The sequence below is a fragment of the Scyliorhinus torazame genome, chromosome 10 (genome assembly GCF_047496885.1).
Source record: "Scyliorhinus torazame isolate Kashiwa2021f chromosome 10, sScyTor2.1, whole genome shotgun sequence".
Lineage (NCBI taxonomy): Eukaryota > Metazoa > Chordata > Chondrichthyes > Carcharhiniformes > Scyliorhinidae > Scyliorhinus > Scyliorhinus torazame.
Window position 1 is genome coordinate 43,743,626 of NC_092716.1, and position 22,570 is coordinate 43,766,195.

The window sequence follows — 22,570 nt, forward strand, 5'->3', positions numbered from 1 at the left end:
CCGCTCCCCGCTCCATCTCTCCTTCCTCATCCCTCACTCCCCCTATTTCCCTCGCTGCTCCCCTTTTCCTCAATTGGTGTGCCAGCAACCTGCTCGCCTTCTCCCAATATTCGTACTGTACACCCTGTGCCTTCCTCCATTGTGCCTCTGCAGTGCCTGTAGTCAGCAAGTCAAATTCTACATGTAGCCTTTGCCTTTCCCTGTACAGTCCCTCCTCCGGTGCTTCCGCATATTGTCTGTCCACCCTCAAAAGTTCTTGCAGCAACCGCTCCCGTTCCTTACTCTCCTGCTTCCCTTTATGTGCCCTTATTGATATCAGCTCCCCTCTAACCACCGCCTTCAACGCCTCCCAGACCACTCCCACCTGGACCTCCCCATTATCATTGAGTTCCAAGTACTTTTCAATGCACCCCCTCACCCTTAGACACACACCCTCATCTGCCATTAGTCCCATGTCCATTCTCCAGGGTGGGCGCCCTCCTGTTTCCTCCCCTATCTCCAAGTCCACCCAGTGTGGAGCGTGATCCGAAATGGCTATAGCCGTATACTCCGTTCCCCTCACCTTCGGGATCAATGCCCTACCCAGCACAAAAAAGTCTATTCGCGAGTAGACTTTATGGACATAGGAGAAAAACGAGAACTCCTTACTCCTAGGTCTGCTAAATCTCCACGGGTCTACACCTCCCATCTGCTCCATAAAATCTTTAAGTACCTTGGCTGCTGCCGGCCTCCTTCCAGTCCTGGACTTCGACCTATCCAGCCCTGGTTCCAACACCGTATTAAAATCTCCCCCCATTATCAGCTTTCCCATCTCTAGATCCGGAATGCGTCCTAGCATCCGCCTCATAAAATTGGCATCATCCCAGTTCGGGGCATATACGTTTACCAAAACCACCGTCTCCCCCTGTAGTTTGCCACTCACCATCACGTATCTGCCCCCGTTATCCGCCACTATAGTCTTTGCCTCGAACATTACCCGCTTCCCCACTAATATAGCCACCCCCTGTTTTTCGCATCTGGCCCCGAATGGAACACCTGCCCCACCCATCCTTTGCGTAGCCTAACCTGGTCTATCAGTTTCAGGTGCGTTTCCTGTAACATAACCACATCTGCCTTAAGTTTCTTAAGGTGTGCGAGTACCCGTGCCCTCTTTATCGGCCCGTTCAGCCCTCTCATGTTCCACGTGATCAGCCGAGTTGGGGGGCTTCCTACCACCCCCCCCTTGTCGATTAGCCATCACCTTTTTCCAGCTCCTCACCCGGTTCCCACGCAGCTGTATCTCCCCCAGGCGGTGCCCCCCCGCCCATCCTCTCCCATACCAGCTCCCCCCTCTCCCCAGCAGCAGCAACCCAGTAATTCCCCCCTCCCACCCCCCCCCCCCCCCCCCCCCCGCTAGATCCCCCGCTAGCGTAATTACTCCCCCCATGTTGCTCCCAGAAGTCAGCAAACTCTGGCTGACCTCGGCTTCCCCCCGTGACCTCGGCTCGCACTGTGCGACGCCCCCTCCTTCCTGCTTCTCTATTCCCGCCATGATTATCATAGCGCGGGAACCAAGCCCGCGCTTCTCCCTTGGCCCCGCCCCCAATGGCCAACGCCCCATCTCCTCCACCTCCCCCCATCACCACCTGTGGGAGAGAGAAAAGTTACCACATCGCAGGATTAGTACATAAAACCCCTCTTTGCCCCCCACATTCGCCCCACCACTTTGTTCGAACGTTCTTTTTAATAACCCGCTCATTCCAGTTTTTCTTCCACAATAAAAGTCCACGCTTCATCCGCCGTCTCAAAGTAGTGGTGCCTCCCTCGATATGTGACCCACAGTCTTGCCGGTTGCAGCATTCCAAATTTTATCTTCTTTTTATGAAGCACCGCCTTGGCCCGATTAAAGCTCGCCCTCCTTCTCGCCACCTCCGCACTCCAGTCTTGATAAACGCGGATCACCGCGTTCTCCCATTTACTGCTCCGAGTTTTCTTCGCCCATCTAAGGACCATTTCTCTATCCTTAAAACGGAGGAATCTCACCACTATGGCTCTGGGAATTTCTCCTGCTCTCGGTCCTCGCGCCATCACTCGGTATGCTCCCTCCACCTCCAACGGACCCGCCGGGGCCTCCACTCCCATTAACGAGTGCAGCATCGTGCTCACATATGCCCCGACGTCCGCTCCCTCCACACCTTCAGGAAGACCAAGAATCCTCAGGTTGTTCCTCCTTGCGTTGTTTTCCAGTGCCTCCAACCTTTCCACACATCGTTTCTGATGTGCCTCCTGCGTCTCCGTCTTCACCACCAGGCCCTGTATATCGTCCTCATTCTCGGCTGCCTTTGCCTTCACGACCCGAAGCTCCCGCTCCTGGGTCTTTTGTTCCTCCTTTAGCCCTTCGATCGCCTGTAGTATCGGGGCCAACAGCTCTTTCTTCATTTCCTTTTTGATCTCTTCCACACAGCATTTCAAGAACTCTTGTTGTTCAGGGCCCCATGTTAAACTGCCACCTTCCGACGCCATCTTGGTTTTTGCTTGCCTTCCTTGCCGCTGTTCTAAAGGATCCACTGCAATCTGGCCACTCTCTCCTCCTTTTTCCATCCGTATCCAGGGGGGATTCCCTTCTGGTTTACCGCACAGTGTTTTTAGCCGTCAAAATTGCCGTTGGGGCTCCTATCAAGAGCCCAAAAGTCCGTTTCACAGGGAGCTGCCGAAACGTGCGACTCAGCTGGTCATCGCCGCACCCGGAAGTCTGAAGACCCTATTTTCAACTTAACTAAATCACTCTCATACTTTTTGAAATAGGCAGCAGGGTGGTGCAGTGGGTTAGCACTGCCGCCTCCCGGCGTCGAGGACCCAGGTTCGATCCTGGTCATGGGTCACTATGTGGGGTTTGCTAATTCTCCCCATGTCTGTGTGGGTCTCACCCCCACAACCCAAAAAAATGTGCAGGGTACATGAATCGGCCACGCTAAATTAACCCTTAATGGGAAAAAGAAGAATTGGGTCTTCTAAATTTATTTTAAAAAATACTTACTTTGAAACTATCATTTTACGGCTACTTTTTCCAAATGGATTTGCCCAATGCAGAAGATTAAAAGCCTTCAGATTATTGCATTACTCTTGTTACATGAAGTTTCTCATCCCTGGAACCATTTTTGTTAACCATGGGAATGAAAGCACTGGAGAGTGCGCAGACGAAGTTTAGAAGAATGATAGCTGCTGCAGTGTAACTAGTGTCTCATACAAATTCAGCATAACCTCCTTGCTCTTGTCCACTAGTGTCATGTGAGAGTAACTTTAAGAAATGGGTGTTTATAAATGGGTGTGTATATAAATATCTGTAGTGAGAGTACCTTTAAGAAATGGGTATTTACTACTGCAGTGGTGTCAGAGAGTGGGTGGAGCTGGGCTGTCTGTCAGCTTGTTACTTTCGTTTTTGAGCAGGCTGCAGGGTGTGTTTTAGTTTCGTTTTCAGAGCTAGATAGCTGCAGTCACAGCCAGAAAGTGTATGAATCTCTCTCTGTAATCTAAAGACTGTAAATCGATCCTGGTGAGTTAAAACTAACAGTAGTGACTTTAACCTGATATGCTTCTGGTAAAAGGTGTTTTAAGTCTTATGGATGTTAAAAGGAAAGCTTAAAGGATTACTTAGTGTTGTATTCTTTGGGGGTTGTATTTGAATTAATGGTTGCTAAGATGTTCACTGTATGCTTTAAAAAGGTTAACTTGAGTTCATAGAATAAACATGGTTTTGCTTTTAAAAAATACTTTTCCATTTCTGCTGTACCACACAGCAGAGTGTGGCCGTGTGCGCCCCATACCATAATCTATTAAAAGTTGTGGATCAGGTGAACTCCATGATACACTTTGGGGTTCTCTAAACCCTGGTCCATAACACTATTAATAAAGCTTAGGGTGCAATTTGCTTTATTACTACTCCTATCAGTCCTTCTACTTTCAATGATCAATGCACATATACACACAGGTCCCTTTGCTCCTACACACCCTTTAGAGTTGTACCCCTCATTTTATATTGTCTCTCTATATTCTTCCTAGCAAAATCTACTACCTCACACTTCTCCGATTTGAACTTCATCTGTAACCTATCTGCCCATTCCACCAATTTATCCATATCCTTTTGAAGTTCTACACTTTCCTCGTCACAGTTAACAATGCTTTCACGTTTTGCATATTTTCACAAGTCACAGATTGCTTTATTATCTGAGAAATTGGAAATGGGGCAATCATCAGTGAACATCCCCACTTATGGCAGTATATTGGAGGAAAGATCATTGATGAAGCAGCTGAAGATATTCGAACCCAAGGAGTGTCCTGATAACTCCTGTAGTGATGCCCTGGAGCTCAGCTGATTAGCCTGCAACAAGGAGAACCATTTTTCTTTATGTTCAGTGTGACACCAACCAGTGGAGAGACTTCCTGTCCTCAGACTCCCAGACTTCAATTTTACCAAATATTTTCTATATTTCACCCTCCCTTGTGAATGGCAAAAGTAATTATGCCCCTAACCATCATCCACCATAAACATTATTCATGGGACAGTCATGGGGCTGATTAGGAACAAGAAATCTGGCTAATATACCTAAACTGCTGAACTGTGGCTTCATAAAAATAATCCTTTAAAAAAATATATATATAAATTTAGAGTACCCAATTCATTTTTTCCAATTAAGAGGCAATTTAGCATGGTCAATCCACCTATCCTACACATCTTTTGGGTTGTGGGGGGCGAAACCCACGCAAACACAGAGAGAATGTACAAATTCTACACAGGCAGTGACCCAGAGCCGGGATTGAACCTCGGACCTCGGCGCCGTGAGGCAACAGTGGGCTAACCCACTGCGCCACCGTGCTGCCCCATAATAATAATAATCATTATTGTCACAAGTAGACTTACATTAACATTGCAATGAAGTTACTGTGAAAAGCCCCTAGTCGCCACATTCCGGCACCTGTTCGGGTACACAGAGGGAGAATTCAGAATGTCCAAACTACCTAATAGCACGTCTTTCGGGACTTGCGGGAGGAAACCGGAGTACCCGGAGGAAACCCATGCAGAAACAGGGAGAACGTGCAGACTCCACACAGACAGTGACTCAAGCCGGGAATCAAACCTGGGACCCTGGCGCTGTGAAGAAACAGTGCTAACCATTGTGCTACCATGCCGCTCAATCAAAGTTCAGGTGATATTCACAAAAGCACTGGAGTCATGAAACCCAGAACTTCCTATCTGTACTATATAGTGCAAAGCTTAAATCACGATTATGTTTGAGTGGTTGTTCCATTGCCTATTCTAGAAATTGTGGTTTGTTTCAGTTCCTCAGTTTGGTTACCAGTCACCACATGTCAAATATGAAAATCTCATGCAGTTAATCCAGCAATGCTCCTATTAAGAAGGTTCTTACAAAATTGAACAGCAAGGGTTTCGTTTTTGCAATCTAAGCAGCAACATTTTTACTTCTGTTTGCAATTTAGCAAATATGATTTTAATTTCTTCCAACTGTGACACAAGATTTATCACTTTGCTCCTTTTTTTTTATACAAGTCAAAATATTTCACTTTTACTATTCTAAATGATTGCGGTTTCAGATGATTTTATCTAGATGATTCAGTAGTCATCTTTTGTAGTTACTATAAAATTTCTCGCCACAATTAATGGTGAGAAACACAGTTGTGCAGCTAGAATTAGAAATACAAACATTTTTCTATTCTGTGATAAAAAATCTGTAGTGATCACCTATACTTACACTGTACAAGGGCAAGCAACAACAGTGATGACATTCCTGTGATGATTGTTGACAGCAGTAGAATGCCACGTCGGCCAAACTTGTTCACGGTAAAATATAGGAAAAGGAGAGCCACACCTTCAGCACCAGCAGTGACAAAATAGTTCAAGTGGAAACTGGGACTGTAAGCAATAAGGCTTTGAGAAAAGCAATGCTGGATTCCACTGCCAATGAACCTAGGATGAAATGAAGAGCGTTATACCCTCTCAGTGGACTCATTGTAATGGCTAACACACTAACCAGAATAGAAATTCAGGAGGAGGAATGGTTGATATAATAGATGGCGTTATGATGGTAATAAATAGGTATCTTTATTTTGCACAAACCAGTCATCTTGATTATATAGCGATAATAGGTACTAATAGAGCAAAATTATCTTCGCCATAGGGTTTTTTATTTCTTGAACAAGAATATGGGAAGCTATCTTTTATTGTTCTGCAGAATTTCTTCCAGTCTCCATTATGAACCTGGGGAGTGCCCTCCATTGTCCAACATTCCAGGCATACATATGAGAAATGATGACTTGGGAAAATTACCAGAGAGCTGACAATGTCTGTAGAACACCACATCAGCAAAAGTCAGATTCATTAGGAAGAAGATTTTCCTAAAGAACTAAAAACGACATAGAATTTATAGAGTCTACAATGAAGTAACTGGTCATCAGGCCCAACTGGTCTATGTTGCTGCTCATTTTGCAAACAATCCTCTTCTCGCCCTCTTAATCTAACTGTATCAGAATATCCTCACTTCTGTTCCTTCCTCCTTAATGTGTTTTTCTAAGGTCCCCTTGAATCCATTTATGATATTCCCCTCAACTATTCATGTTGGCAAATTGCACAATCTAACCACTCTCTGGGTAAAGTTGTTTTGCCCCAATCCTCCATTTCATTTATTTCTTAAAAATATTTTTTTAAAGATTCTAATTAAGGGGCAATTTATCATGGCCAATCCACCTACCTGCCACATCTTTGGGTTGTGGGGGTGAGACCCACGCAGACACGGGGAAAATGTGCAAACGCCACACTGACATTGACCCGGGATCGAACCCGGATCCTAGTGCTGTGAGGCTAGTGCTAACCTTTGCGCCACTGTGCCACCTGCTCCATTTCATTTACTAGGAGAGAGAAAACTTTATTTGATTTGGCCGAATTAATATTAGGCAGCAACAGTATTTAAGACATATAAAAGAATGTTATGTCACACATTACAGGAGCAATAACAAATGACTTCTACAAAAGAAGGTTACCCTCATGTTAAGGCAGAGGCAAGAATAGTGCTAAACTAGAAAGCAAAGAATGCTGAAAAACTGGCATAAATTGTATGTAAAACAAGATTCCAGTCAAGAGAAGAGATAGGCAAGTCTCATGCTACTTATATCACCCAAAGCAAGTGGTTAGCCAGAAAGGGGTCAAGCCAAGAAAGCTACCTTAACATCTGCTACGAAATGCTAATTAAATACTTTGTCAGTGTACATATAGATGAGAAGGAAAGAGCATGTGTATAATACAAGTCATTACATGACTTGATGAAGTGTCAATTCTCTGTTATTTAAACGCAGCATATTTAAGGAATCAGTTAGCAGAAGTGTCATTCTTTGGGAAGAAATTTCTCTAGAAGACTAATGAGTGATGAATGTTCCACTTTTGGGTAATTAAGAGAGCCTTGTATCAAGAGTAGAATTGCTAGAAAGCACATGATGGGATAGCATTAGGTTAATAATGAGAAAGGGATGATTCTCCGGAACACAACACAGCTCGATAAAGTGCATATATTAATCAAATTATATAAAGAAAATTACTGAGTGTAGACTAAGGTAATGACGTGATTATGCCAGGGTTTTCAGAAGAACATTATCTCAGGATTCATAGTTTTAGACAGTAAAACAGCAGTATGTTTCAAAGATTATCTGGAGGATAGAAAGCAGAGAAAGGGGTAGATGGAGCGCATTTGGTTTTTGTGATGTAGCTGGTGGCATGTTGCATGGATCTATGTTGTGGCCACTCCTTTAAAATGTTCTGGAGCGGAGCAAGAAACTGCAGAGTGATGAACAATTTAGAATAGTGGGTATGAGACAAATGTATAGGAATAGAATGGAACTGTAATATTACTGGGAGAACGTCTATGACTTATCCCAATAGTCTTTAGGTTATCCAAAACTACATGCAAGACGCTAACTTAGGCTCAACTATTTTCACAGTTTAGTAATCACATGTTTTGTTTGTATTCCTACATATAAAACTCAAAATTAAATTTTCCAATTTTTATGGCCTTTTCCAACTGCATTTCCTGTCTTTAAATGTTTTGTATGTTTGCACCTCTTTTCCACTAATCGTTGGCATCATCCATCGTGGAAGTTCAAAAGAGAATCAGTGGTGGAAGTACAAAGGAGGAAAATTAGGAGGATTCTCTTTAATCCCACCATCTCCATCTACAGAATATAGCTATTTATGCTGAACCAATCAATTAGAGCACTTGAAGGAATTAGATAAACATGAAGAATAAAATGTAATAAGGAATCAGGAAAATGAGAAGAAAGTAGCACTGATGTGGAGTTCCTTAATTTTATTGGTTTAAGCTCAGTTTAAAAAGGTTAATTTTAATTACAAAAGGAAATTTTATTATAATTATTCAATTTGCCAATTTCAATGTTTCCAGTAAAACTTTGGGCCTCACCCAGTATACCAGCAGTTGGTAACATTTTGTCTAGTGGCATCACAAACCCTTTGGCAAGAATTTAAAATATTTTTTTTTAAACCACTGATAAGAAATATATGCAAGAACAAATAAATAACATCCATATGGCACCTTTCCTATCTTAGGACTTCCCAAAACACTGAATGCCGTCACAGTTAGGCACAAGCTAATACTCACTACTCTGTTTTAGCAATATTTTAAATTCTCCACTAAGGAACTGTAGCCCAACTGCATCTAAGCCATGGTTCCGAATAACAGCCAACCTTCCAACTCAAGTAAAGTTGCATTCCACAATATATAGTCTGGTGTTCACGGACTTCCGGTGTCGACCATGGAGTAAGTGGTCACATACAAAGCAGCTGCTGCCCAGGGTCTTTTTAATCAATACGGGGTGGAATTTTGATGGAAAGACGTAGGTGAATGTTGGAGGAGTACTTTCCCCCAGGAATGGTGTGTCTCTTGGTTACCAGACCCAGCAGAAAACAGTGAGAGATTTGGCTGGAAAATTGGAGCAGACTTTTGCTGCAGCAAAAACAAAAGACATGCAGGCGGGGGAAGAGGCCGATGCAGGTTGAAAGTCTTCAGCTTGACTTGATGGCCTTTATTAAAGCTGAATTCCAGCAGCAGAGGGAACAGATGCAAAAATATTTTGCAAAAGCCATTGAAGAAGCGTTGACACCCCTGAAGAGTTCTTTGGAATGTGTGGAGAAGTGTATGGAGGCACAGGGGTCACAGATTCGGGAGATTGAAGAAGTAATCTCAAACCACAGCGATCGTGTGGTAACTCTGGAGGCGGAGCTGGGGCTCCTAGGAGACCTCTGTAAAACAGTGAAGGCAAAGGTGGAGGAGCAGGAGAATGTCTCGAGAAGGCAGTGTTTGTTGGAATAACACAAGCTGCCACTTGATGCAGTTTTGAGTAAAAGATGCTCCAGACTTTGAAGTGAGTTCAATGTGTTTTATTGAACTATTAGCACAGTTCTCAATGAGTTCGACTCTCTGCTAATCTAAATGTAGTAACTCAGTCTAACTGAACCAGCCTTGCTCTAAGCCACGTGCTGGGGTGTGATGCTGAGGATACACCCTGTCTCTCGCTCTGTAGATGTTAGTCTGTGGAAAGAGGTGGGGTGTGAGTGCCTCATCCCTTTTATAGTGAGATACCACCCCTGAGTGTCCTGACTGCTCATTGGTCATGTCCTATTCTAGGTGTTCAACAGCTGCATGTTTGCATATCATGACAGGCAGAACCTGTGACTAGTGGGCCTGCCTGAAGGAGTGGAAGGTGTGACTGCCATGAGATACATCTCGAAGATGTTGGCGGGGCTGGTGGCAGAAGGAGTGCTAGATAAGGCGCCTGAAGTGGACCGAGTGTATAGGTCCCTGAGGCAGAAGCCAGGAGCTGGGGAGCCGCTGCGGGCGGTGATCATGAGGCTCCACGAATTTGAAGAGAAAGAGAAGATTTTACGGTGGGCCAGGGAGAAGCGTACCTGCGACTGGAAGCGGGGGGGAGGTTGTTGCGATGTGGCAGGGAGTGAGATGGCATGGTCATGGGCGGAGAAAGGGGCCATCTGGAATGGGCTAGGTACCGGGTGGAATTAAAGGGGCGGGAGTTAAGTGGAAAAGATGACAGACAGAAGAGGGGATTGGAGACATAAGCCGCCGGTAAGGCTGGTAACGTGGAACGTCCGGGGACTGAATGGGCCGGTTAAAAGGTTGCGGGTGTTTGCGCACCTCAGGAGCTTAAAAGCGGGGTGGTCTTTCTGCAGGAGACGCACCTCAGTGTGAAGGACCAGGTTAGGTTAAGGAAGGGATGGGTCAGGCAGCATTTTCACTCAGGGTTTGATTCGAAATCGAGGGGAGTGGCGTTTTTAATAAGCAAAAAAATGGGATTTGAGAGTGCAAAGGAGGCGAGGGATCCGGGTGGGAGATATAGGATTGAGTGGCGTACTGGAAGGGGCACCGGTGGTGTTGGTAAATGTGTACACCCCAGATTGGGATGATGTGGGTTTTATGAGGGGGTTGCTGGTAGCGATCCTGGATTTGGCCACACACCAGTTGATCATGGGAGGAGATTTCAACTGTGTCCTAGAGCCGAGGGTGGATAGATTGAACCCCAGGTCGATGGGTAGGGCACAAATGGCGAGGGAGCTCGGGGGGTGTATGGCGAGGATGGGTAAGGTGGATCCATGGCACTTTCAGAACCCAGGGGGCAGGGAGTGTTCCCTTTTCACACGTCCATAAGGTGTATTGGAGGATTGATTACTTTGTAGTGATTCGGGAGATTTGGGTTGGGGTAGAGGGGGCAGAGTATGCTGGGATAGTTCTCTCGGACCATGCGTCCCACTGGCTGGAGATTCGGCTTAAATTGGGACGAGAGCAGAGGCTGAGGTGGGGGGTTGACTCGGGATTGTTGGCGGATGGAGGTTTCTGTGAGAAGGTGCGGGCGGCGATTAAGGAGCATGTGGAGTTGACTCAGAATGGGGAGATATCGGCGGCCATTTTCTGGGAAGTACTGAAGGCAGTGGTCCGGGGGAAATTATTTTGTTTAAGGCCTGTGCGGATAGGGAAAGGAGGGAGGACCATGACCGTCTCGTGAGCAAGATAGTGGAGGTGGACAGGGAATATTTGAGGGTGCCCACCGTGGAGCGATTGGCGAGGAGGAAAAAGTTACATGGGCAGTATGACAGACTGACAACAGGGAGGGCGATAGGGCAACTGCGTAGGGTAAGATGGGTGCAATATGAGTATGGGAAGTAGGCGAGCCCCATGCTGGCGCATCAGCTGCGGAGGCAGGCTGCATCCAGGGAAATATTGAAGTTACAGACTTGGGATGTGGTGTCAGAGCCAGGGAAGATAAATGAGGCATTTAGGGAGTACTACTAGGGACTTTATGAGGGGGACCCGGGAGGAGAGGAGGGGGACATGGGGCGGTTTCTGGACAAGCAGGAATTTCCTCAAGTAGAGGAAGAACGAGGCAGGTGTTGGAGGATCCTATGGGGCTGAGGGAGGTGTTGGATAGTATCAGGGGTATGAAGTCGGGGAAGGCCCCTGGGCCGGATGGGTACCCGGCGGAATTCTATTAGGAATTTGCGACGGACCTGGCACCACATCTGTTGGGGGCATTTAATGAAGCACTGGAGAAGGGGGAGTTGCCGGAGACAATGACACAGGCAGTAATCACACTAATTCCAAAAAAGGGGAAGGTCCCGGTGGAATGTGGGTCGTCTAGGCCCATATCACTATTGAACACGGATGTGAAAGTATTGGCTAAGTTGTTGGAGGGGAGGATGGAGGAGTGTGTCGCTGGGGTGGTGGTAGAAGATCAAACAAGCTTCATGAAGGGTAGGCAGCTCGCGAATAATATAAGACGGCTATTGAATGTGGTGATGAATCCGTCGGGGGCTCTGGTACGGAGGTGGTGGTGCCCATGGACGCGGAGAAGGCATTTAATCGGGCAGAGTGGCAGTACTTGTTCGAGGTTTTGGGAAGGTTTGAGCCGAGATTTGTTGCATGGGTACGGTTGCTGTGTGTGGCACCAAGGGCGAGGGTGAGGATGAATGATATGAGCTCACAAAGCTTTGACTTACACAGGGGTACGAGGCAGGGGTGCCCGCTGTCACCGCTACTGTTTGCGCTGGCCATATAGCCATTGGCGATGGCTCTCAGGGGGTCGGCAGAGTGGCGGGGGATTATGAGGGGAAAGAGGGAGCATCGGATGTCGCTCTATGCCAATGTTTGCTGTATGTTTCGGATCCGTTGGAGAGTATGGGAAGGATTATGGGCCTGCTGGGGATGTTTGGAGGGTTCTCAGGGTACAAGCTGAATGTAGGGAAAAGCGAGGTATTCCCGGTGAATGAGCTGGCAATGCTGGCTAATTTTGGGGGGGGGGGGGGGGGGGGGGGAAAGAGAGAGACATGCCATTTACGGTAGCGAGGGATAGGTTTAGGTATTTGGGGATTCAGGTAGCGAGGGAATGGATGGGGCTCCATAAGTGGAACTTAATGAAGCTGGTGGAGGAGGCTAGGGAGGATCTTAAGAGGTGGGATACACTGCACGTAACGCTGGCAAGAGGGTCCAAGTGGTGAAAATGAATATTCTGCCAAGGTTATTGTTTATCTTTCAAGCTCTCCCGATCTTTATACCAAAGGCCTTTTTCGGATAGTGGACACGATCATTTCTGACTTTTATTGGCGGGGAGGGTGTCGAGAGTGGGGACGACCCTGCTACAGAGGCAGCAGGGGGGGTTGGCATTGCCTAACTTGCTTCATTATTATTGGGTGGCGAATGTGGACAAGGTGTGGCGTGGTGGGAAGGAGAAGGGGTAGAGTGGGTAAGGATGGAGGGGGAACCTTGTAAGGGATCTAGTTTGAGGGCCATGGTGACGGCAGTGATACCAATGGCTCCAAGTAGGTATTCAAGGAGCACGGTTGTGCAGTCCTCAGTGAAGATATGGAATCAGTTGAGGAGGCATTTTAGGGTGGAAGGGATGCCAGTGGTAATGCACAGTACGAGAATCATGAGTTTGAGCCGGGGATGGATGGATCGTGTATACAGGAAGTGGAGGGAAGTGGGATTTTTCAAGGTGAGGGATCTGTATTTGGAGAAAGGGTTCCAGTCTGGAGGAGCGAAGGGAGAGGGTAGAGCTGCCAAGGGGGAGTGAGTTCAGGTATCTGCAGGTTAGGGACTTTGCGCAAAAGGTCTGGAGGAGGTTACCTAGGTTGCCGGGATACACCCTGCTGGAGCGACTGCTGCTCCTGGATGTGGAAGGGGAGGGAAGAATTGGGGATATTTCCAAGTGGCTGGGGGAGCAGTGAGGCGAGCGGGTGGTGAAGATCAAGGAGAAATGGGAAGCGGAGTTGGGAGGGGAGATCAATTGGAGAGCATGGAGAGAGGCACTGCGTAGGGTAAACGGGACATCCTTATGTGTAAGGATGAGCCTGATGCAGTTTAAGGTAGTGCACAGGGTGCATATGACTCGGGCGAGCATGAGTGGGTACTTTCAGGGGGTAGCAGATGAGTGTGAGAGCTGTGGGCGGGGACCAGCGAATCACACGCACATGTTTTGGGGTTGCAAAAAATTGGGAAGATTCTGGGTGGGAGTGTTCGCAGTCTTAGCCAGGATAGTGGAGGAGGAGGTGGACCCGGACCCTTTGGTGGCGATATTTGGGGTCTCATAGAAGCCGGAGCTCATTGAGAGGAGGAAGACCGATGTCTTGGCCTTCGCCTCTCTGATTGCATGGCGGCGAATTTTGCTGGAGTGGCGGTCAGCATCGCCACCGGGGGTAGCGGCCTGGTTGGGTGACCTGTACGACTTCCTGCAATTAGAGAAGATAAAGTATGAGTTAAGGGGCTCTTCTGGGGGGTTTGAGGATAGGTGGGGGATGTTTGTGACCGTGTTTGAGGGGCTGTTCGGCGTGGGGGAAGGGGGGGTGAAAAAGGGGAAAAGTCTGTACAGACTGTATAGTTGATTGTAGGGAAGCATGTTTCCCGAGGTGTTTGCTCGCTGTAACCGGTTTTAAAAAAATATATATATTTATTAAATTTTTTAACAACACAATTTTTCTCCCTTACAAACAATAACCCCCCCACCCTGTAACAAATAACAAAAAAAAAATCGCACTGAGCAAGACATGTACTTGGCAAAATGGTATATTTACATAGCTTTATACACTGGCTCTCTCCCGCACGTGCCAGTTTCCCCCACCCTTCATGTTATCTCTTGCTCATCCATCCCCCCAAGCAGTCCCCCCTTTCCCCCCCCACCTCCCAAGACGTCCCCCCCCCTGGGTTGCTGCTGCTGCTGACCGACCTTCCTCTATCGCTCCGCGAGATAGTCTAGGAACGGTTGCCACCGCCTGTAGAACCCCTGCGCAGACCCTCTCAAGGCAAACTTTATCATCTCCAGCTTAATGAACGTTTATCCAGGCCTCCACGCTGGGGGGCTTCGCCTCCTTCCACATTAGCAAGATCCTTCGCCGGGCTACTAGGGACGCAAAGGCCAGAATGCCGGCCTCTTTCGCCTCCTGCACTCCCGGCTCGTCCACTACTCCAAATATTGCTAGCCCCCAGCTTGGCTTGACCCTGACTTTCACCACCTGAGATATCGCTCCCGCCACTCCTCTCCAGAACCCCTCCAGTGCCGGGCATGACCAAAACATATGGACATGGTTCGCCGGGCTCCCTGAGCACCTTCCACATCTGTCCTCCACCCCAAACCTACTCAACCTTGCCCCCGTCAAGTGAGCTCTGTGAACCACCTTAAATTGTATCAGGCTGAGCCTGGCACACGAGGAGGAGGAGTTAACCCTACCTAGGGCATCAGCCCACAGACCTTCCTCGATCTCCTCCCCCAGCTCCTCCTCCCATTTACCCTTCAACTCTTCTACTAGCGCTTCCCCCTCTTCTTTCACCTCCTGGTGTATTGCGACACTTTGCCCTCCCCGACCCATACACCCAAGATCACCCTGTCTTGAATTTCTTATGCCGGGAGCAACGGGAATTCCCTGACCTGTCGCCTCACAAAAGCCCTCACCTGCATATATCTAAAAGGTATTTCCCGGGGGTAACGCAAACTTCTCCTCCAGTGCCCCTAGGCTCGCAAATGTCCCGTCAATGAACAGGTCCCCCATTCTTCTAATCCCCGCCCGATGCCAGCTCTGGAACCCCCCGTACATCTTCCCTGGGACAAACTGGTGGTTACCCCTGATCAGGGACCACACCGAAGCTCCCACTGCACCCCTGTGCTGTCTCCACTGGCCCCAGATCCTTAACGTTGCCGCCACCACCAGGCTCGTGGCATGCTTTGACGACGAGAATGGCAGCGGTGCCATCACCAACGCCCCCAGGCTCGTTCCTTTACAGGACGCCATCTCCATCCCCTTCCATGCCGCCCCCTCTCCCTCCATGACCCACTTGCGGATCATCGCCACATTTGCTGCCCAGTAGTAGCTCCCTAGGTTTGGCAGCGCCAACCCTCCTCGGTCCTTACTGCGTTCCAGGAACCCTCTCCTTACCCTCGGGGTCTTATTCGCCCACACAAACCCCATAATACTCCTACCTACTCTCTTAAAAAAGCCTTTAGTGATCACGATGGGAAGGCACTGAAACACAAACAGAAACCTCGGAAGGACCACCATTTTGACCGACTGCACTCTACCCGCCAGCGAGAGCGGTAACATATCCCATCTTTTGAAGTCCTCCTCCATTTGGTCCACCAACCTCGTCAGATTCAGTTTATGTAGGGCCCCCCAACTCCTGGCTATTTGGATCCCCAGATACCGAAAACTCCCCGCCGCCCTCCTCAGCGGTAGGTCCCCTATCCCTCTTTCTTGGTCCGCTGCCTGTAATACAAAGAGCTCACTCTTCCCTACATTGAGCTTATAGCCCGAAAACTCCCCAAACTCCCTTAAAGTCTGTATGATCTCCACCATCCCCTCCATTGGATCCGCCACATACAACAGGTCATCCGCATATAGCGACACCCGATGCTCTTCTCCCCCTCGGACCACCCCCCTCCATTTATTAGACTCCCTCAATGACATGGCCAAGGGTTTGATCGCCAATGCAAACAACAGGGGGGACAGGGGGCACCCCTGCCTCGTTCCTCGGTACAGCCGAAAGTACTCCAACCTCCGCCGGTTCGTCACTACACTCGCCACCGGGGCTCTGTAAAAGGAGCTTAACCCAGCTGATAAACCCTCCCCCGAACCCAAACCTACGCAGCACCTCCCAGAGGTACTCCCACTCTACTCGGTCAAAGGCCTTTTCCGCGTCCATAGCTGCCACTATCTCCGCCTCTCCCTCCTCCGATGGCATCACTATCACGTTTAAGAGCCGCCGCACATTATTGTTTAATTGCCTGCCCTTTACGAATCCCGTCTGGTCCTCATGGATCACCCCCGGGACACAGTCCTCAATCCTTGTGGCCAGCACTTTTGCCAGCAACTTTGCATCCACATTGAGGAGCGAGATCGGCCTGTACGATCCACATTGCAGTGGGTCCTTGTCCCGCTTTAGGATCAAAGAAATTGTCGCTTCCGACATTATCGGGGGCAGGGTCCCCTCCTCTCTTGCCTCGTTAAAGGTCCTCACTAGTAGCGGGGCCAACAGGTCTACATACTTTCTGTAGAAGTCCACCGGGAATCCATCCGGCCCCGGGGCTTTCCCCGCCTGCATACTCCCCAAACCCTTGCTCAGCTCCTCCAACCCAATTGGTGCCCCCAAACCAGCCACCTCTTGCTCCTCCACCCTCGGGAATCTCAGTTGGTCTAGGAATCGTCTCATCCCCTCTTCCCCCGCTGGGGGCTGGGATCTGTACAGCTCTTCATAGAAGGCCTTGAATACCTTGTTTATTTTCGTCGCACTCCGAACCGTGGCTCCCCTTCCATCATTGATTCCCCCCATTTCCCTCGCTGCCGTCCTCTTAAGGAGCTGGTGTGCCAGCATCAGACTAGCCTTTTCCCCATACTCATAGGTCGCCCCCTGCGCCTTCCTCCACTGTGCCTCCGCGTTCCCGGTGGTCAACAGGTCAAACTCCGTCTGGAGCCGTCGTCTTTCCCCAAGTAATCTTTCCTCCGGGGCCTCTGCGCATCTCCTGTCCACTCTCAAAATCTCCCCCATTAACCTCTCCCTTTCCATGCCCTCTGTCTTCTCCCTATGAGCCCTGATGGAGATTAGCTCTCCCCTGATCACCGCCTTCAACGCCTCCCATACCACCCCCACTCGCACCTCCCCATTGTCGTTGGCCTCCAGATACCTTTCGATACACCCCCTCACCTTCCCACACACCACCTCATCTGCCAGCAGTCCCACATCCAGCCGCCACAGCGGGCGTTGGTCCCTCTCCTCTCCCAGCCCCATTTCCACCCAGTGCGGGGCGTGGTCCGAAACAGCTATGGCCGAATACTCCGTCCCCTCCACCCTCGGGATGAGCGCCCTGCCCAGAACAAAAAAATCTATCCGGGAGTAGGCTTTGTGCACGTGGGAGAAGAAAGAAAATTCCCTGGCCTGCGGTCTTGCAAACCTCCATGGGTCCACTCCTCCCATCTGATCCATAAACCCCCAAGCACCTTGGCCGCCGCCGGCCTCTTTCCAGTCCTTGATCTGGAGCGGTCCAGTGCTGGGTCCAGCACTGTACTGAAGTCCCCTCCCATTATCAGGCCTCCTACCTCCAGATCCAGAATGCGGCCCAACATGCGCTTCATGAATCCAGCATCATCCCAGTTTGGGGCGTATACATTTACCAACACCACCCACGTCCCTTGCAACCTACCACTCACCATCACATATCTCCCTCCATTATCCACTACGATAGTCCTGGCCTCAAATGACACATGCTTTCCCATCAATATTGCTACCCCTCTATTCTTCGTGTCCAGTCCCGAGTGAAATACCTGTCCTACCCATCCCCTTCTTAACCTGACCTGGTCCGCCACCTTCAGGTGTGTCTCTTGGAGCATAGCCACGTCTGCCTTCAGTCCCTTCAAGTGCGCGAACACTCTCCCCCAAAGAACCTACCCCCGTCCCAGTCCCTTTCGGCCAGTGCAGCAGCAACCCTTTCCCCCCCCACTTCCCACCCGCTAGACTCCTGTCTAGCTTTTTTGCTCCCCCCATATCACTCCCGTAAGTCAGCTGACACCTGCTGACCCCGGCTTCCCCCGCCGTCCCTTTGACCCCCTCCGTGTGGGAGTCTCCCAATCAATGTGCGTTCCTTCGTTCCCCTTCCCGCCTTTCTTCCCGCGCGTGGGAAAAACCCCGCGCATTCCAAAGCCTGCCTCGCCCCCTCTGGCACAGCTCCTGTCGCGGCCTTGTCTCTCTCCCCCAGCCCATGTAACATTTCCTGCGCGTGATTGACCCCCTATATACAACAACCATCACACATCAACCCTCAAACATGCCCCCCACCCTCACAAACCCTCAGTTAGAGTCCAACTTTTCAGTTTGTATGAAGGTCCACGCCTCTTCAGGCGTTTCGAAGTAGTAGTGTTGGTCCTTGTATGTGACCCACAATCGCGCTGGCTGCAGCATTCCAAATTTCACTCCTTTCCGGTGCAGCCCCGCTTTGGCCCGGTTGAAACCCGCTCTCCGCTTTGCAACCTCCATGCTCCAGTCCAGGTATATTCAGATATCTGCATTGTCCCACTTGCTGCTCCGCTCCTTCTTGGCCCATTTCAGGACCCTCTCTCTGTCAGTGAACCGGTGAAATCTCACTACCGTCGCCCTTGGCGGCTCATTTGCCTTGGGCTTCCTCGCCAGCACCCGGTGTGCTCCGTCCAGCTCCAGCGACCTCGAAGGGGCCTCCGCGCCCATCATCGCCCCAATCATCGTGCCCGCGTATGCCGCGGCATCGGCCCCCTCCACTCCTTCTGGGAGACCCAGGATCCGCAGATTCTTTCTCCTCGACCTGTTCTCCAGGTCTTCGAGTCTTCCCGCCCACCTCTTGTGTAGCGCCTCGTGCCGCTCCACTCTCACCGCCAGGCCCAAGAGCTCGTCCTCATTCTCACTAACTCTTTTCTGTACCTCCTGGATCTTCACCTCGTGGGCCTCCTGGGTTATCCCTAGTCCTTCGATTACCGCCAACATAGGCGCCAGCATCTCCTTGCGCAGCTCCTCAAAGCAGCGCTTGATGAATTCCTGCAGCTCTGGCCCGCACTCCGTTTTGTCTCCGCCCGCCGCCATTTTGATTTTTTTCCCCTCGCTTCTCCCGCTGCTCCAATGCCGCTTTTTTGGCCGTTGCACTTCTGGTCCGGTCCATAAAAGTTGGAGGGGAACCTCTCTCTTCACTTCCCCACGGGTTGTCGTCAAAAAAATTCCGTTGGGGCTCCTCCAATGAGCCCGAAAGTCCGTAGTAGCGGGAGCTGCCGAATGGTGCAGCTTAGCTCCGCATAGCCGCAACCGGAAGTCCCCTGTAACCTGTTTTGATACATGTTTGTAATAAAATATATATATTTTTAAAAAATTATATATATATGTCTTTCACTAAAACCATGGTGCATTGCACTCTTCAATCTTTCTGCAGCTTTTGGTATGGTCAACCACACCATCCTTCCCTAATTCTTGTCTACTGCTGTCCAGTTTAGCAGAGCTGATTTTGCTTAACTGGGTTTACCCTATTTGATCATAGTCTATACATCTCCAGTAATGGATTCTCTTCCAGCTTCTGCATTGTTCCTGCCAGAGTTCTGGAATGATTTATCCTTGGTTTCCTCCTCATTCACACGTTTCCCCATGGTGACACTGTCCAAACGTATGGGCTGAGTCTACACACATATGCCATGACACACAGCTCCAGCAGTCTATCACCTCTTTTCACCAGCACATCCAAGATTAGATGGCGGACAAGCGGTATGGTTGTAAAGAACAAAGAACAATACAGCACAGGAATTGGCCCTTCGGCCCTCCAAGCCTGCGCCGATCATGTGTCCTATCTAGACCAACCCCCTGTATCCTTCTGTACTCCTTCTGTCCATGTATCTATCCAGATAAGTCTTAAAGGTCGCTAACGTATCTGCCTCAACCACCTCACTTGGCAGTGCATTCCAGGCCACCACCACCCTCTTTTTTTTTTTTTTTTTTTTTTAAACTTCCCTCGCACATCTCCACTGAACATTTACCCCCTCGTCTTGAACTTGTGCCCCCTTGTAATTATCATTTCTGCCCTGGGAAAAAGCCTCCAAATGTTCACCCTATCTTCACCCTTAATAATTTTACAAACTTCTATCAGGTCGCCCTCAGCCTCCGTCTCTCTATGGAGAACAATCCCAGTTTATTCAATCTCCTCATAGCTAATACCCTCCATACCAGGCAACATCCTGGTAAACATTTTCTGTACTCTCTCCAAAGCCTCCACATCTTGCTGGTAGTGCGGTGACCAGAATTGGATACAGTATTCCAAATGTGGCCTAACCAACGTTCTATATAATTGTAACAATTTTAGAGCTTTTATACTCAATACCTCGTCCGATGAAGGCAAGCATGCCATATGCTTTCTTTACCACCATTTCCACCTGTGCTGCCACTTTTAAGGATCTGTGGACCTGCACGCCCAGATCTCTGTGTCTCTATGCTCCTGATGGTTCTGCCATTTATTTTATAGCTCCCACCGGAATTGGATCTACCAAAATGCATCACCTCGCATTTGTCTGGGTTAAATTCCATCTGCCATTTCTCTGCGCAATTTTGCAGCCTGTCTATATCCTTTTGTAGTCTCTGACAATGTTCATCATTATCCGCAACTCCTGCAATCTTAGTATCATCCGCAAACTTTCTAATCAGACCTACTACGTTTTCTTCCAAGTTATTTATATATGTATTACAAAGAGCAGAGGTCCCAGAACTGATCCCCGTGGAACACCCTAGTTACAGACCTCCATTCGGAAAAACATCCTTCCACTGCTACCTTCTGTCTTCTATGGCCAAGCCAGTTCTGGATCCATCCAGCTACTTCACCGTTGACCCGACGTGATCTAATCTTTTGCACCAGCTTGCCATGAGGGACCTTATCAAATGCTTTACTAAAGTCCATATAGACAACATGCACAGTCTTTCCCTCGTCAATCATTTTTGTCACCTCCTCAAAAATTCAATCAAATCAGTGAGACATGACCTCCCTCGTACAAAACCATGTTGTCTGTCGCTTATAAGACCATTCACTTCCAAATGTAGATCTTGGGCTGGATTCTCCACCGGTGGGATTCTCCGCTTTGCTGGCACCCGGGGGTTTCCCGACGGCGTGAGGCTTCCCCACAATGGGAAACCCCATTGACCGGCCGACATAACAGAAAATCCCGCCGCCGGGTCGGAGCAGAAATGTGGCGTGGCGGGGCGGAGAATCCAGCCCCCATCTCGGAGAATCTTTTCCAACAATTTCACTATCACTGACGTCAAGCTCGCTGGCCTATAATTACCCAGATTATCCTTGCAACCCTTCTTAAATAACGGTACAACATTGGCTATCCTCCAATCCTCTGGGATCTCACCTGTGGTCAATGAGAACACAAAGATTTCTGTCAGAGGCCCAGTGATTTCATCTCTCACCTCCCTCCGTAATCTGGGATAGATGCCATCTGGCCCTGGGGATTTGACTTTAATGCTTTTTAAACACACCTAACACTTCCTCCCTTGCAATAACGACCTGTTATAAAGTGTTTACACATCCCTCTGAGACACCACCAATCAGCATGTCCCTCTCCTTTGTGATTACCGAAATACCGACGCAAAGTACTCATTAAGGACCTCACCTACTTCCTCTGGTTCAATACATAATTTCCCTCCTTTGCCCTTGAGTGGGCCAACTCTTTCTCTAGCTACCCTCTTGTTCCTAATATATGTATAAAATGCCATGGGATTCTCCTTAATTCTTCTGCCAAGGACATTTTGTGACCCCTTTTTGCCCTCCTAACTCCTTGCTTGAGCTCTTTTCTACTTTCCTTGTATTCCTCAAGTGCTTTATCTGTTTTTAGTTGTCTGTACCTCACATATGCATCTTTTTTCTTTTTGACCATATTCTCAATTTCCCTGGTTATCCATGGTTCCCGAATCCTGCCTTGCCTTTCCTACAATTTCTTTTAGTTAAGTATTAGGGAGACCAAATCTATCCTCACCTTTGGACCCTGCAAAAACACTGGTCCTTTGCTAATGATAATAAAGGTGCTACATAAATATAGGCCACTATTACATTAGCGATGCTAACTGATCAATGTGCATCTAAGATAGCAGAACAATGTTTCAAACGTTTCCTGAAATAAAACAAGTGGATCTTGGGTAACAGAACTTTACCCAAGTCATTACTAAACAGCTTTACTTACGTGGTGAACGCCAGTATTAAGATGTTCTTCCAAATGACTCCAGTGGTCACCATATCACACAAAGTATACAGACGAGACTGTGTATACTCTCCAAACATGGAATCCATCTCTGTGATTGAGGGTGGAGGGGGGGAAAAAAGGGAGGCAAAACTCTCAATAACAAGCTTTAATGCACTGAAAGAAGATATGCATGGCATAACAGGCCATATTTTAAGATGCTCATAATATATTTTGAATAGTGTGTCCAATTAATTATGGGCATCCAACTTAAAAAGGGTATTAGTAGTA

At 48.6% G+C, this 22,570-nt stretch overlaps 1 protein-coding gene across 4 annotated transcripts in view; it reads right to left on the reverse strand.

The window, feature by feature from the left end:
* slc22a31 (solute carrier family 22 member 31) overlaps positions 1-22,570 on the reverse strand; it is an 82,007-nt gene that overhangs the window by 21,567 nt on the left and 37,870 nt on the right. For all 4 annotated transcript variants that reach the window (XM_072518046.1, XM_072518047.1, XM_072518049.1 and 1 more), the window contains 2 exons: positions 22,283-22,391; positions 5,748-5,962 (listed from right to left, as the gene is read on the reverse strand). In XM_072518046.1, coding sequence (XP_072374147.1) covers positions 5,748-5,962; positions 22,283-22,391 — 324 coding nt within the window. The remainder of the gene's footprint in view (positions 1-5,747; positions 5,963-22,282; positions 22,392-22,570) is intronic.